Source organism: Akebia trifoliata, chromosome 15, assembly GCF_017979445.1.
Source record: "Akebia trifoliata isolate Shusen 1 chromosome 15, ASM1797944v1, whole genome shotgun sequence".
Classification (NCBI taxonomy): domain Eukaryota; kingdom Viridiplantae; phylum Streptophyta; class Magnoliopsida; order Ranunculales; family Lardizabalaceae; genus Akebia; species Akebia trifoliata.
In genome coordinates, this window is record NC_141389.1 from 28,085,242 (window position 1) to 28,102,653 (window position 17,412).

Consider the following 17,412-nt stretch of genomic DNA (forward strand, 5'->3'; position numbering starts at 1 on the left):
AAGCATTAGAGTGCCTCTTATCATTTTCTTGAAGCCATTCCTGACTATGGGCCAATTGGAGGGCCTTGATGACTCCAAGACCTTTTCCTCCTTAATCTTCCCTTTTTTTCTTCCGGGGAGCATTTTTAATTCGCCATTTTGGAGTTCATTTCCACCATAATCGAAGGTATCCTTGGTGAACTAGTTTCAGATCTTTAAATAGTGCTCAAATCAAAGTCCCACCAAATTATTTGTTGATTTAGCAAAGAGTACTGATGAAATCAACCACTATTATTAGACCACACCTAGGAAGCAAAAATCTTGCGTTCAAATCCCCCCTTAGGGGCCACCCTCGGGGATTTATCCCAGAAATTACTTGGTGCGCGTGGGGGTAGGGGGCAAGGATTAGATGGATGCTCTAAGAGGCCTGGATTACTCAGTTAAAAAAAAGTGTACTCCGATTCTATCCCTTAAATATATTGAATGTAATTTTACAACATAAACATGACAATTAAGTGCACCCTATAAATCTTTGGTTTAGTAATCAAGTTTCCAAATATCAGCTAATGAAGTCTAATTAAAATAGTCTCATAAGAATCCTTTTATTTTTTGATTGATAACCTGGAGTTGAAGGGACTCCACTGAACACCCTACTTTCGTGTGTAATTATAGATTAAATCTTCCTCTACAATGCACATAAGCTCTTGAGGTATATTATCTTCATCTTCAATAACAATAAAATGCTCTGCATAACAACCCAATCGTGCTAAAAAATCTGCAGCTCGATGCAAAAGAACACAAATGAACATATTGACATTTGTAATCTCAGACAGAATCATGTTTTATTTATCATAAAGTTTCTTTTTCCGCATTTATTATATCCTTTTTCTTGTATAACATGCATTTCCAAGGAAAAATAATTGCATGATCAGTGATTATGATCATGCCTATATACTGACCATAATTTCTGGTCCACTTTTTGAAGAACCTGCACACCAGAAATCAATTTAATATATGTTATATCATAATCACAGAATCATGTTTTATTTATCATAAAGTTTCTTTTTCCGCATTTATTATGTCCTTTTTCTTGTATAATATGCATTTCCAAGGAAAAATAATTCAATGATCAGTGATTATGATCATGCCTATATACTGACCATAATTTCTGGTCCACTTTTTGAAGAACCTGCACACCATATGCTATATTATAAGTATGTAGGACTATCATGTGGCGACCGGGTAAACAAGCGACTATAAGATAACAAAAGACGAGCCCAGTTAATAAATGGATCAGGTCTTTATAAAAAATGAGCAAGCCAAAGCCCAGCACAGCTCTAATTGTCTAACTAACAACCAAGACACATGCAACATTAACGGACCTGAGCCAACCTTGACCTACAACATTAGCTGACGCTGATGTGGAGCTGTATAGGGAACCATAGATGCTTTTCCTTGCGATATGTTTGAAAAGAAACTATGGTTTTATGCACACTTCCATGTTAGCAAAGTGTCTATTGCCGTGTCATGCGCAGTCACACTAGCACAACTTGAATCGAATTTTGGAAATATGGATATATGGTTAAGATTAGTAGACCTGAAGTGTACTGCAATGCATGGAGTCAGGTTTAACAAAAATTAGAATAAGATTAGTTTTGGTTTAAGATTTCATAGATAGTGTTTATCTTCAATGAGGATTTTTTTTTTTTTTTTTTTGTAGTTTTTTATATGAATCGTTTAGGGTTCATGTAAAAACAATCCTACCGAAAATACCTGTATTTAATGTGTCTTAACATATAACCTTAAGGCACATCTTAAGAAAATCCATATTAAGAAAGGAAAATGCTGGAGTGACATTAAAATCAACATCGTTTCACATTTTGTTGATGTGGATGTGTCTGAACAATAGATGCTTTTCATCGAGATACCAGTGAAAAGCATCTATGATTTTGTCTGCACCTCCACATCAGAAATATGTGAAACTAAGTGAATTTTAATGTCACTCCAACACAACTCTATTAGAAATACGTGTAATGTAGTTATGTGATCTTCGACTATTCAAACGTAATGTACCGATCTGATATTTTACTAGGAAGATCGCATTATTACTAAAGTTTGGAGTTGCATCACCATTGTTTTTTAGAAAAAGGGTGTGAATTGTCACTTGGGATAGTTTTGAAAGAAAATTGATTTTAATTGGTATTGTAGTGACTCTCAAAAGTAGATAAGGGCATGGTCCATCTAGAGTATAGGTAAGGAGGTTATGTTAGAGAGTAGGGAAGGTGTTAGACACCCCACTCTCTCCACCTTAAGGTGGTTACTTTTTAACTCAGTCACTTTTTAACAATTTTTAATTAAAAAAAGTATAAGGTAAAAACAATGCATGAGAATGTGCAAATTGTGGCAATTGCACCATTTTGCAAAGGGATTTTAATGTTAGAAAAAGACCATGCAGATTATCCTATGAAGAGGATATCCTTTTTATAACATTTCCTTGAAAATGAATACGTAAATGGGTGTGTGTTATTGTTAATGCAAACAAATGTTTCACAAGGAGTATTATGGGCTTAGAGGGGGAGATTACACACATGGAGGGATTATCTCTAACCTCCCTTCCCAATGGTAAGAGAAATTACATTACATGATTTAAAGAAAAACTTAAAGAAATTAGATTTAAGGGGGTAGAAGAGGAAGAGGGTATACAATGCTTAAAATTCAATCTACCCTAACCGACCTTGTCTCTTCAAGTTCTTCTCTTTTTATTTTTGCTTGAGTTCTTCAAAGCATTAATTGAGTTTAAGTGTTGAGTGAAATGGGTTAAAGGTTGAGGGTTTTTGAAGATAGCTTAAGGATGGAAGAATGTTGAGGATTTTGAGTAGAAAATTGTGTATAATTTAAGATTGAAAAGGGGATATAAGAGCATTGAATTTTTTATGGGAGAAATGGGGGTTTTTTTTATAGAGTTTCGGGATACTTTTTAGGATCAAAAGGGTCCAACTTAAGAAAGTAGGTAAAATGCCATGAAATTTTAAGACAATGTGATTGAAATTTGAAATTAAGGGAGGGTAAAAATGGGAAAAGAGAGACATGAGACTTTTGACCCATATCTTTAGGTGAAGCCCATGCGGGATTGCCATTCTCATTAGGTTGAGTGAAAATCCAATCAAATGGGATATGGGATAGTGATTTGAGAGAATGATTTAAGTGATGGGATTAGGTGAGTCGGTTAAGGAAAAATAGCGACGTGTAATGTATTTTGTGAGATAGAATTAGAAAAAATGATTGAGTTTGGAAAGGTGACAGAGGTGATGACATGTGATAAGGTTTGTAAGAATGCGATTTTTTTTTTTTTTTCATTTTTTGTGGACCTTAACATGAGTTAATGGACTTTGATTAGTTTTGAATAGTATTAGATTAATAATGGTCATGGGTATGAGATTGAACTTAGAAGTGAAACGGAGAGAACTTTTGAATCTGTGTGAATTTGGGGTATTTTTCGAATTACAATGGGCTTGAGTAATGAGTTGGGTCGAAATTGCGATTGGTAATAGCATTGGGGCTAGGTTTAGGTTAGAAATTGTTTAGGGTAGGTTTTTAGGCAGAAATTGCTTTAGTTTAGGAGTTGGTTGGGGGTGTATTAGATTTGATTATGGATTTTGAATAGGGATTTTGTAAACTTGGATTGGATTGGGCTCAGGCTAGGTTTGAAAAAAAAGAGATTGAGACCGCTTAGAATGGTTTAGGAATGATAGACTTGTAGTTTGGCTGCAATGAGAAATCAAACAATAGAAAACTTCTTTGTGAGCTCATGGGTCTATTAAAGTCCTGGGGCTATTTATTGGAACAAAATGGTGGAGTCTGAATATTTGGTCCATTAGGCCTTTTGGTCAATAATTTGACTTAAAAAACACATTTTGTGGGTCTTTTTCAATTGGAACCTATGCAAATTGGGGTGTCTACACGTAAGATTATATCTACTTAACCTCCAATATTATTTTAGTGTCTTCTTCAACCATAAGATTACTCCAACATTTTAATGTGAAGAAGAAGATAGGATTTTTGTCGGAGAAGATGATATAATTTTAGTTAGAAAAATCATAGCTTTTGTACAGGGGCTAAGGCGATCGAGTTTGAGAAAACCGGATTGAAGGTGAAATTGATTATAAATAGTTTAAAATAATGGTTGAACATTGCTTGAATATGACTGGTTTTGGGAAGAGTTGTTAAGTATTAGATAGAGGTAAGGTGTATTATGATACACCTAATCATCTTTTAGGCTTAGATTAAATAATTAGATATCAGGATAGAATCTGATAAGATAAGATTATATCGGATTGTGGTTATCCAATCCCATCTATTAGGATTTCTTATGTTTTCTATATAAACCCTCTTTAGGGTATTGTATTCGATCAATCAAGTTATCAAAGTATAAATCTTATTTCTCATTATTTTACATGGTTTGACGGTGTAGGGATTTGGGTCATTTTTTTATTGATGTATATGAGAAAACCAAGGTCGAAGGGGCATGCCACTACCTTGAAAACACAAAGGTACTTTAATATATTATTCACCAAAATTTATGAGGGGTAGGTTAATTCACCACAACAAAAAAGAAAAACAAAAAAAGATGTTGTACCCTTGGAGATGGATGTATAATACTAATAGACTAATAGATAGATATATTAACAGAAGAAAGAAAATAAGTGTTAGAATTTAAGTTTGTCTAAACTCTTTTTGACCTTTTTCTTGTTGGTCAAAGGAATCTACCTAGTTAACATTAATTTGACATTTTTAGTACTACCTACCTTGGAAGAACTACATCCCACTTTTCCTTGAAAACAAAAATATAAAAAAAAAATTACTTACTTTAATAATAACAAAATATTTCTTTTAATAACTGTAAAAAACAGCAAACTTTCATGTTCATACCATTTTAGTTCTTCAAGTTCTCACATAACCTCGACAAACACAGCATTACCAAATTAAAACACAAAATCAAATAATAATTACTTAATAATCAGTCATATAAAGTTTGTTGCCAAATTTAGCCATCCCCTATTTTGGGAATCGTTGTATTTCTTGTTGAATTTGGAGCTGCATCAGCTGGTTTCGCTCCTCCATCAGTGCCCTAGCTTGTGCTGCAATTAATTTGTTAAATGTTAGGATCAAGATATAATACATGCACAACTAAGTTTTTAAGGAGGCCTTAGTTCTGAAATACTAAATATGTGACCATTTTCATTATTCAAAATCAATTATGGATAACGATAGAGAACAAAAATGAGTAATATTCAAAAGAATCTATAAATTACAAAGCACACGAATAAACAAACGAGCTGTATTGCCATCTCTCATCGAAGTGTGACAAGGAAATAAAGAGAAATTGCAATCAAATGTGGTATGTTTAATGCTTTCTATTGAATTAAGTATTATCAATTATGTTATTGGTGTGTATTATCAAATGCATGAAACATAATGTGTTATTGAAAAAACCATCTAACTGCGTTTTATTGAATTTAAGAAGATACTTACTGAAAAAAGGGAGAATTACCATTTCGTGGAACGTTGGTCATGTTTACGTAAATATCTCTTGAAAGAGAAATATGCTTGTGGAGATGAGAAAATAGAATGAGTGGTCAGACTACTAAAGACAACAAAAACAAGAAGATGAATTTTAAAGAATCTACGAATTATTCAATAAAATAGTAGAAAATTGATTGTGATATATTGTTGATACAAATAAAGACCAATAACAACAACAATAAAAATAAAATAAAATATTAAAACGAATTACAATTTAAAAAAGACAAATATAACTTAGGATGGCCCAAAACATAAGGGCAACAATGTAGAGGATAAAAAAAAAATTATATGATTAACATTAGAAAAAAAAAACATGCAAGTTGATAATAATATAAAAGATGTACAATGCAATGAGTTGTTATAGTTTTGTATTTTTTGAGTTTGAGATAAATGTCCCCTAGACTACAGTTTTGTTATTGGATAAATACCCAATCATCCTAAATTACACTTTTTTGTATTTCTTCTTTACTACCTCTAACTCTATTATATCTCATCTTTAACTCATATATTATTTTTTATTTTTTACCTCTTCTCCTAAAAAAATTTTAATAACAACGATAAGACTCACTTTTGTGAGAGAAAAATCCAACTAGGATAAACCTTCAATTAAAATGTATTTTGTTAGGGTCCACTTTAATTCATTTATTCTTCTCTTCATGTAACTTTATTATATTTCCTCTTTTACTCATTTTAACTTACTTTATTTTATTTTTTTATCTTTTACCCTTTTAACCTCAAAATTCTTTAATAATACCCTTTTAATTAATTTTTTCACTTTTACCCCTTAATCTTCTCATCAAGTTATAGTTTGTGAGACCACCTTACTTCCTTTAAAATTTATCCCTTTAATTTTCCTATGTTTTTTTTTCTTTGATCCACTTCATTATTTTTCATCTTTTACCAATTTAACCTTAAAAAAATCCGATAATACCCATTCAATTTTTTTTTTTATGCTTTTACCTCTTAACCAGAGAGAGGATGTCCATGCTATAGGCACAGGCCAACTCTAGTATATTTATATAACTCAAGTCCCAAGAGTTGGTGAGATAGCCAAGACCATGCCTCATGGCACATAGGTCACGAGTTAAAATCCCTCTTAAGGGTGATCCTCAGAGATTTATCCTTGAAATTACCTAGTGTTTGTGTGTGGGAATGCGGGTGGGGCTCGTACAACAAAGATTAGTCGGCTGCTCTAAGAGGCCCGATGCCTCGATTGCAAAAAAAAAATATTTATTTGACTCAATCGAATCAACTCATGAGTCATTGAGATGAGTTTTACAACTATGACAAAATCATGTTAAAAAGATCTACGTGGAAAATATTCATCAATTAGGGTTCAATCATTTTAAAGTGGTAACATGAAAATGAGTGTCATGATCAATATTTACCCTCCTTAAATAAATTTTCTTCTGAGAGTTGGGCAATTCTTTTTTTCATGGCTTCGTTTTCCATTGTTAGCCTCATGTGTTCGTTAGTAATAGCATCCGTTTCAGTTTTCAGAGAAGATACTTGGACCTGCATGTCAAATTAAGAAAATCACAATATATATTTATATACATGTTTGAAGATTATTTTTTTCTTGATTAAACTTTAAAACAAGAAATAAATAAATAAATAATAATTCAACAGTATTGGTAGACTGGTTTACCTCTAAATCCCCTTTTTTGTTTTCTAGTTCTTCTGTGTATAACTGCTTTCTAAGACGACTTCGTCGAGCAGAAAACCTATTTGAGAGTTTTCTTCAAGCAAATACACAAAAATATTTAGAATCTTATTTATTTTAAATAAAATACAAAAATATTGATATTTTATTTTTCAAAAATAAAGAAAAAAAAGAAAAAAAAAGAAAAAGAGAGTATTATATATATAGAAATATTGAAGTAACCGGTTAAGCTTGGCACGGTCTATTTCAGAATTAGGTACTCCATTGGACGGTGGATCACCACCAATAGTTCCATCAGCTTGTACAGCATCCACTGATGGACGGTCAGATGGAATGCTACGTGGTGGGTCCACCAAGATATCTTTGTTTTTGTTTGATGGAGTTACAGCAGGAGCCTTTCCGGGCCTTTGCCTTGGCCTTGGTGGTAGTCCACTTGCTTTGCTCATTATCTTCTTCTAGACTGCGATTAATACATGCAAATGAAATCAAATGAAATAAAGAAATTAACTATAAAACCTAGAAAATAAATCGAAGGAAAATAACTAAACTAGCAATATTATTTGATTAGAAGGTCTAAACCTGTTGATGATCCTTGAGATATGGATGGTGTGTATCTCTTAGAACTCCATTGGTCTTGACCTCCAAACTGTGAGAGAGAGAGAGAGAGAGAGAGAGAGAGAGAGAGAGAGATGGGGTGAGAGATTGCTCCTGCTTTGGGCCTTTTAACAATGTTAGAACATAACTGAAACTGGACCCTTACCTCGTTGTTGACACGTGTCAATTATTCTCTGAGAAGAAAACCTTGTACCATATTAAGATGGAACCAAGGAGTAAAATAGAGTTGTAAACCTCAGCTAATCTTCGTTGATTATGTAAATTTAGTTTGATTATCATCTTGGGGACTTGAAATTCTGATAATACCATAAGTTTTACAATATTTGTAGTGTATCGAATTCTTACGTAGTAGAATAGATGCAATAAATATGACAGCTACGTACAGTACTGCCATTTAGCAAAAAACAAAATAAAAAAATACAGTTCGGCCCACTAAAATGTACCGTTGGTGGCCAATAACAAAAATATCCTAGTATCTCAATGTCTAAGAACTTAATTTTGAAATATAATTTGGTTATTATAATTTAAACCTCACTTATTCCATTTAACATGGAACAACCAGGTTCATCTTCTTCACAAGGTTTTATCTTAAGCAAGGAGTGTTTTATATTTATTTTATTTTAACTAAGAAAATTGGTTACACATATTTTTGTTGGATAGGCCCAATAACCATTAACAAGCTAAGAACTACTCAAATTTGATCACGTAAGTTGACGTACGCTTGCCTTGCACGTGAAATTAATTCCATAATGAGGAGTCAGGCTTTTAAGACGTCAAGTTAATGGTCAATGATATCAATTGATTATCGATCAAGAGGGCTACTTGTATTGATTACTAACAATGATATATCCTAACGTATTACTCCACATCTTTTGTAGTAGAGATAAGTTTGTCGGGATATCAATTAGCACACGTGCTAGACCTATTGATAACTACCACTTGATTAAATGGTAAAAAAAATAGATTCATGTTGCTGACTTTAGTAATTGGGATGAGGTGTTTTTATTTTAATGGGTTCACAGTCCTTAAAACCATGGTTTAAAATATTGGAATGTATCAATGTCAGCCAAGATCGATGTGAAATGTTGAATGTTTTGGGAATGTATTGTGTTTGTATTGGAGTGTATCAGTCGATACCATATTATTAACCGAAGCATTCAATCGATACAATATTTTAAACCATGCTTGAACCCACGACCCCCTTGCTTTGCACTGTGTCAAACCAAGTGAGCTATAGGTCTAAGCTCAATTAGAATAAGAAGTTTATTAATGTTGTGTGAAAATGTGTAACAAATAAAACGAGCAACGAGCAAGAAATTAAATGTAAACGAAATAGAGAAAAATAGAAAATAGAAGATACGATTTACATTGTTTGGTAAGATGTCTACGTCCATTGGCAGCGATTATCAATCCACTATCTTCAACGAGATTTTAAAAATTTTATCAGAAACACTAATCTCCTGTTATGCCTAATATCACTCTCTCTCTTTAATGACTCTTTTACTTACACATTAAGAATGAACCCCAAAACTACCCTTCATGTCGGGTTACAAAGATCAAAAAATGAGTTGGATCAAAACCCAAAGCAAATGTGTCCAATGGATCAAATAAGTCGTTAATGGATCATCAAGAATCCAGGTTGATTTCTTATCAATTCTCCAACAATTAAGCGTCTCAATGGTATGGGCATATAACCATAGCTCAGTTTGTCTGACACATTAAATGACTTTGAGGTCAAGTCTAGCTTACCCATCAAACAAAAGACAAGGGTGGGTGTGAATGGGTCGGGTTAGCCTGAAATTTATCCATAAAAAATCGGACAAAAAAGCCTGAATCAATTTTGGGCTAGGCATGAATTGGGAGTGGATGACAAATTTGGCCTGTAATCTCTCTCTCTCTCTCTCAAATATAACCATTCAAACTTATTATGGTCGCAAATACACACAAATGCTGCCAAGACGTGCATTTTTTTTAAGGATTTTGTGAACTTGTGATGTACATGTGGTTCTGGAAGTTTTGACTAATTGAGTGATTTATATGGTCTTGTGCAAATGAAATAAGAGGGATTTAACAAAGTTTGGCTTTCAAGATATGCTTTTGGCTACTGTTAAGAATGTCAAGTTCTTAGTAAATAATTCCATGTAAACGCCGTAACATTTTGACAATTGCACTTACTTCCCTTTCACACATGGTGTTAAAATTCAAATTTTATTTTACAATTTCACCTTCTTATTTTATCATTTTTTATTAAAAATAATTTAAAAACTATAAAAATGTCCCATTAAAACATTCATAAGTAAACCCAATTTTTCATTATAATGTTTTTGTTTATAAAAAAAAAATTGATATTTTAAAATGGGTAAAATGGTATTTTTTCTTAAATGGGGAATACTAATGTCCAAGAACTTATGGGACAATTAGTATTCTCCAATATATGCTTTGACAATCAATGCCAACATAATAAATACATTTATTGAGGGTATAAGAAATATATTTATCATGTAAAAGGCTAACATATATGCCTTTGTTCTTTTTTTTTTTTCACCAAAAGATGAAACGGGGAGAGTTATTATTAAGAAAAAAATGTATAGGGCAATGCTAACACCCCCCATGTGGTCTTCGATGTTAGCATTCAAAGTAAAAAAAAAATCATTTTTAATTACTTCATTTTTGCTAAGTAAAAGTTAAAGAGGGGGGGGGGTTGTGGTAAACGATAGAGGAGGAAAATGCAATTATCAAAATGTTAGGGGATCGAAATAGAATTATGCCAAACCATAAGGGGTGAAGTGTAATTTACTCTAAATAACTATAATTATGCTTTGAGGGGGGGGGGGGGGGTAAATGAACCCATTAGATAACAATAGAGGAGGTAAATGTAATTATCAAAACGTTAAGGGATTGACATTGAATTATGCCAAACCATAAGGGGGTGAAGTGTAATTTACCCTAAATAACTATAATTATGCTCTGAAAATGAATTATATATTTATTATTATATTTTGTTAAAAGTGGCAAACTGATGAAATGGAATGACTAGCTGTAATTATTCGAGGATCACATCTTTTGTTTCATGGAGTTGATCGGACAATTATTTCTCCAGTTCAACTAAACTTATTACCTTAGTACGATGTCAATTCTTACAAAAGGTTATTGACCTAACCTTGTCGCATCAAGAAAAATGATTGGATGCCATAGGGTTGTAGAGGAAAAAATTCTATAAACTTCGAAAAAAGAAATTATATATATAAGCACAATGTGAAAAAATCTATATTTGACGGCCAAGGCTATCGAATTTCATAAAATTCGACGGACCAAGGCATTGAATTTTTCATTATTAATTTTTTTTTTCGATCAACAAAACCATTAAATTAATGGAGGATGGGAGAAATGTGATGACTCTAAGCCATCAAATTAGGGAATATCAAAATTTTCAACTACCATAAATCGTTGAAATTTGTTGTATAAGATTTGTGGGCTTTTAGCCCATCAAATTTTCTTGTCAAATTGTTCAATTTTCACATAGTGATATATATTTCACCGTGTAGACACTCAAATTTGCACGAACCTATTAGGAATTTTTGAAAATCTCAACTGAATTTTGATTAAAAATTTTAAAACCTTTTAATGGGCCTACATTGCATAAAAATTGTCACTTGACGTATTTCCTCCCACATACATGCACCCATGCATCATCTCATATTGTTTTACATGCTCATACTTTGTCCCTAGTCCAATCCAATTTCACACCCACCTTTCTAATCATAATTCGACCCAATTTCATATCCACTCTCAAACCTAGCCTTAATACCCAAAGTTTATAACCCATTATTCATAACCTAAGTTTCATGTCTATTCTCTTTATTTTTACGGTTGAACTACTTTATCTCTAAAAGCTCTATAAATACTTTCATTGTCTATGAACAAGACATGCTCTTAATCCCCCATCTCTCAACTTCAAACTTTACCAAAATACCTACTCACATCTTTAACCTTATCTCAACCCAACATTTAACTCAAGAACTCTTATCCATCTCTCCATTCTCAGCCAACAACATTCTTTTTCTCTAACCATATACCTTAAACTAAAGCTCTCAACCCTCAAGTTACCTTTTTCAAGACTCAAGATCATTCAATAATATTAAGGGATAAGGTGGGTGTAGTTGTTTTTAATTTTTATTATTATTTTAAGCTTTCATCTTCTTCTTCTATCTTTTTTTTTCTTTTTAGAAACCTTTAGAATGTAATGGAGAACCTTCATTCATCTTGAGTAAATTGAACCTCAACCTTGAGCATGAAATACTTAAGATGGATTGGTCAAAATGATGGAGGATGAAGCTCTTTTAACCCATTTTTCTCTTATGCATCATAATGTACATTATGCACACACATCACACACACTTAGTCATAATGAAAAAATGTGTAACTTTCTTAATGGGGTTAAAACACTAAGTTTTTAGTCAAACATGCATGCATCATTATTGACTGGTTGTCCAATATCTCGTAGATTCACTACAGGCTATTATGTTTTTTCTGGGATCTTATTTTATTTTTTGGTGGACAAAGAGGCAGAAAATCGTATCTCTCTCCTCAACAGAAGTCGAATATAAAGCCATGACAAGTACATGCTATGAATTATCCTAGCTATGCTCATTATTGACATATTTGAGAATATTACATCTGAAGCCAGCATTGTTATATTGTGATAACACAGTCGCCTTACATATAGCTGCCAATCCCGTTTTCCATGAAAGAACTAGACATATAGAGATGGATTTTCATTTTATTTGTGACAAAATACAAAATAGTTCAGTTGTAACCAAACGTGTTGCTTCAACAAATCAACTTGTGGATGTGTTCACCAAGCCATTGGTTGTATATTTGTTTAGTTGCCTTTTATACTTAAACTACTTAGAATAGATTAGCATGATTGTAGGAAATCTTTTGTATAAACCTACATCTCCTAATTCAATAGAAAAGCATTGAAAGGCAAATATTCTTTTCCTTTCTTTACATGGATGACTTTACCAATTGAAACAAGAATTGAAGAATAAAAAAATATTTTTATTTTGGGAGTGGGGGGTGGGATCATCTTATTATTTTCTATTAATTTTAGGAAAAGAATATCTTATTATTTTCTATTAATTTTAGGTGCTTATTCAAATATTTATATGCCAGAGGGTTTTTATAATTTTGAAGATTCTCTCAGGAGATTGCTCCACCCATATTCTTTGATCGGGCTTCCTCGATTTAGATATATCATCTATTATCATAAATTTTAGAGGTTTGCTTATTATTTTCTTCCTTCAATTGTAGCCACCCTTCCTTAATCAAAATTAATATATGAAAATTTAAGTTTTGGATGTATAATCCTAATAGACTAATAGATGATATATTAACAGAAGAAAGAAAATAAGTGTTAGAATTTAAGTTTGTCTAAACTCTTTTTGACCTTTTTCTTATTGGTCAAAGGAGTCTACCTACTTAACATTAATTTGACATTTTTGGTACTATCTACCCTGGGAGAACTACATCCCACTCTTCCTTGAAAAGAAAAATATATAAAAGAAATTACTTATTTTAATAATAAAAAAATTATTTCTTTTAATAATTGTAAAAAAGCATACTTTCATATTCATACCATTTTAGATCTTCAAGTTCTCACATTACCTCAACAAACACAGCATTACCAAATTAAAACACAAAATCAAATAATTATTTAATAATCAGTCATATAAAGTTTGTTGCCAAATTTAGCCATCCCCTATTTTGGGAATCGTTGTAGTTCTTGTTGAATTTGGAGCTGCATCAACTGGTTTCGCTCCTCCATCAGTGCCCTAGCTTGGGCTGCAACTAATTTGTTAAATGTTAGGATCAAGATATAATACATGAACAACTAATTTTTTGAGGCCTTAGTACTGAAATACTAAATACGTGACCATTTTCATTATTTTAGATCAATTATTGATAAAGATAGAGAGCAAAAATGAGTAATATTCAAAAGAATCTATAAATTACAAAGCACATGAACAAACAAACGAGCTGCATCGCCATCTCTCATCAAAGTGTGACAAGGAAATAAAGAGAAATTGCAATCAAATGTGGTATGTTTAATGCTTTCTATTGAATTAAGTATTATCAATTATGTTATTGGCGTGTATTATCAAATGCATGGAAGATAATGTGTTACTGAAAAAACCATCTAACTGTGTTTTATTGAATTTAATAAGTTACTTACTGAAGAAAAAAAATGGTGAATTACCATTTTGTGAAACGTTGGACATGTTTACATAAATATCTCTTGAAAGAAAAATATGCTCGTAGAGATGAGAAAATAGAATGAGTGGTTAGATTACTAAAGACAACGACAAAAAAAGAAGAAGATAAATTTTAAAGAATCTACGAATTATTCAATAAAATAATAGAAAATCGATTGTGATATATTGTTGATACAAATAAAGACCAATAACAACAACAATAAAGATAAAATAAAACATTAAAACGAATTACAATTTAAAAAAGACAAATATAACTTAGGATGGCCCAAAACATAAGGGCAACAATGTAGAGGATAAAAAAAAATCATATGATTAACATTAAAAAAAAATCATGCAAGTTGATAATAGTATAAAAGATGTCCAATACAATGAATTGTTATAGTTTTGTATTTTTTGAATTGGAGATAGATGTCCCCTCGACTATAGTTTTGTCGTTAGATAAATACCCAATCCACCTAAATCACACTTTTTTGTATTTCTTCTTCACTATTTCTAACTCTATTATATCTCATCTTTAACTCATTTATTATTTATTAATTTATATCTCTTCGCCTCAAAAAATTTTAATAACAATAATAGGACTCACTTTTGTAGGAGACAAATCCAACAAGGATAAACTTCCAATCAAAATATATTTTGTTGGGGTTCACTTTAATTCATTTACTCTTTAATCTATCTAACTTTATTATATTTTCTCTTTTATTCATTTTAACCTACTTTATTGTTTTTTATCTTTTATCCTTTTAACCTCAAAATTCTTTAATAATGTCTTTCTAATTTAATTTTTTTACTTTTACTCTTTAACTTTCTCATCAAACTATAGTTTTATAGGACCAATTTACTACTTTTACACTTCACCCTTATAATTTTCCTATATTTTTTTTCTTTGACCCAATTCATTGTTTCTCATCTTTTACCTATTTAACCTTAAAAACATCCGATAATATCCCTGCAATTTTATTTTTAATGATTTGACCCCTTAACCTAAAGAGAATGTCTATGCCATAGACACGGGCGAACTCTAGCATATTTATATGACTCAAGCCCCAAGGGTTGGTGAGATAGCCAAGACCATGCGTCATGACGCATAGGTCACAAGTAAAAATCTCTCTTAAGGGTGACCCTTAGAGATATATCCTTGAAATTACATTGTGTTTGTGCGTGGGGATGCAGATGGTGGGGACTGTACAACAAAGATTAGTCGGCTGCTCTAAGAGGCCCGATGCCTCGATTGCAAAAAAAATAATATTTATTTGACTCAATTGAATCAACTCATGAGTCATTGAGATGAGTTTTACAACTATGATAAAATCATGTTAAAAAGATCTACGTGGAAAATATTCATCAATTAGGGTTCAATCATTTTAAAGTGGTAACATAAAAATGAGTGCTCATGATCAATATTTACCCTCCTTAAATAAAATTTCTTCTGAGAGTTGGGCAATTCTTTTTTTCATGGCTTCGTTTTCCATTGTTAGCCTCATGTGTTCGTTGGTAATAGCATCCTTTTGAGTTTTCAGGGAAGATACTTGGACCTGCATGTCAAATTAAGAAAATCACAATCATTGTTATTCATACGAGAAATAGATTTACCTCTTATTGTAAAAAAGGCTTATATAGGAGATAAGCTCGATCTGCCTCAATTCCGAGTTGTAAATCATTAGGGTCTGCCCTATGTACAAATTTTCACCTTGCTTGCTTAGCAAAAAAAAAAAAATATGTACATGTTTGAAGATTATTTTTTTCTTGATTAAACCTTCAAACAAGAAATAACTAAATAAATAATAATTGAACAGAGACATATAGGTTAACTGGTTTACCTCTAAATCCCCTTTTTTGTTTTCTAGTTCTTCTGTGTATAACTGCTTTCTAAGACGACTTCGTCGAGCAGAAAACCTATTTGAGAGTTTTCTTCAAGCAAATACATACAAATATTTAGAATCTTATTTATTTTAAATAAAATACAAAAATATTGATATTTTATTTTTCAAAAAAGAAAAAAAAAAAAATAGAGTATTATATAGAAATATTGAAGTAACCGGTTAAGCTTGGCAAGGTCTATTTCAGAATTAGGTACTCCATTCGATGGTGGATCACCACCAATAGTTCCATCAGCTTGTACAGTATCCACTGATGGACGGTCAGATGGAATGCTACGTGGTGGGTCCACCAAGATATCTTTGTTTTTGTTTGATGGAGTCACAGCAGGAGCCTTTCCGGGCCTTTGCCTTGGCCTTGGTGGTAGTCCACTTGCTTTGCTCATTATCTTCTTCTAGACTGCGATTAATACATGCAAATGAAATCAAATGAAAGAAAGAAATTAACTATAAAACCTAGAAAATAAATAAATAAATCAAAGGAAAATAATTAAACTAGCAACATTATTTGATTAGAAGGTCTAAACCTGTTGATGATCCTCGAGATATGGATGGTGTGTATCTCTTAGAACTCCATTGGTCTTGACCTCCAAACTGAGAGAGAGAGAGAGAGAGAGAGAGAGAGAGAGAGAGAGAGAGAGAGATGGGGTGAGAGATTGCTCCTGCTGTGGGCCTTTTAACAATGTTAGAAACATAACTGAAACTGGACCCTTACCTCGTTGTTGACACGTGTCAATTATTCTCTGAGAAGAAAACCTTGTACCATGTTAAGATGGAACCGAGGAGCAAAATAGAGTCGTAAACCTCAGCTAATCTTCGTTGATTATGTAAATTTAGTTTGATTATCATCTCGAGGACTTGAAATTTGGATAATACCATAAGTTTTACAATATTTGTAGTGTATCGAATACGTAGTAGAATAGATGCAATAATTATGACAGCTACGTACAGTACTGCCATTTAGCAAAAGAAAAAAAAAAAAAAGTTCGGCCCACTAAAATGCACCGTTGGTGGCCAATACCAAAAATATCATTGCATCTCAATGTCTAAGAAAGTAATTTTGAAATATAATTTGGTTATTATAAGTTAAACCTCACTTATTACATTTAACATGGAACAACCAGGTTCATCTTCCTCACAAGGTTTTATCTTAAGCAAGGTTTGTTTTATATTTATTTTATTTTAACTAAGAAAATAGGTTACACATATTTTTGTTGGATAGGCCCAATAACCATTAACAAGCTAAGAACTACTCAAATTTGGTCATGTATGTTGATGTACGCTTGCCTTGCACGTGAAATTAGTTCCATAATGAGGAGTCATGCTTTTAAGACGTCAAGTTAAAGGTCAATGATATCGATTGATTATTGATCAAAGAGGTACATATTTATCATATGCACACCCACTTCATGCATCTCAT

The 17,412-nt window shown here is 32.1% G+C and overlaps 2 protein-coding genes across 2 annotated transcripts; both read right to left on the reverse strand.

The window, feature by feature from the left end:
* Nucleotides 1-4,877: 4,877 nt before the first annotated feature.
* On the reverse strand, nt 4,878-7,913 carry LOC147385033 (basic leucine zipper 19-like). Its single transcript, XM_086426958.1, has 5 exons — nt 7,805-7,913; nt 7,448-7,685; nt 7,211-7,301; nt 6,951-7,077; nt 4,878-5,117 (listed from the first exon to the last, which is right to left on the reverse strand). The coding sequence occupies exons 2-5, from the start codon at nt 7,669-7,671 to the stop codon at nt 5,035-5,037; spliced, it is 525 nt and encodes a 174-aa protein (XP_086283084.1). The 5' UTR covers nt 7,672-7,685; nt 7,805-7,913; the 3' UTR covers nt 4,878-5,034.
* Nucleotides 7,914-13,410: 5,497 nt separating this feature from the next.
* Nucleotides 13,411-16,635, reverse strand: LOC147385034 (basic leucine zipper 19-like). Its single transcript, XM_086426502.1, has 5 exons — nt 16,520-16,635; nt 16,155-16,392; nt 15,936-16,026; nt 15,524-15,650; nt 13,411-13,684 (listed from the first exon to the last, which is right to left on the reverse strand). Exons 2-5 carry the CDS (start codon nt 16,376-16,378, stop codon nt 13,602-13,604), a joined length of 525 nt encoding a protein of 174 aa, XP_086282628.1. The 5' UTR covers nt 16,379-16,392; nt 16,520-16,635; the 3' UTR covers nt 13,411-13,601.
* Between the last annotated feature and the right edge of the window lie 777 nt (nt 16,636-17,412).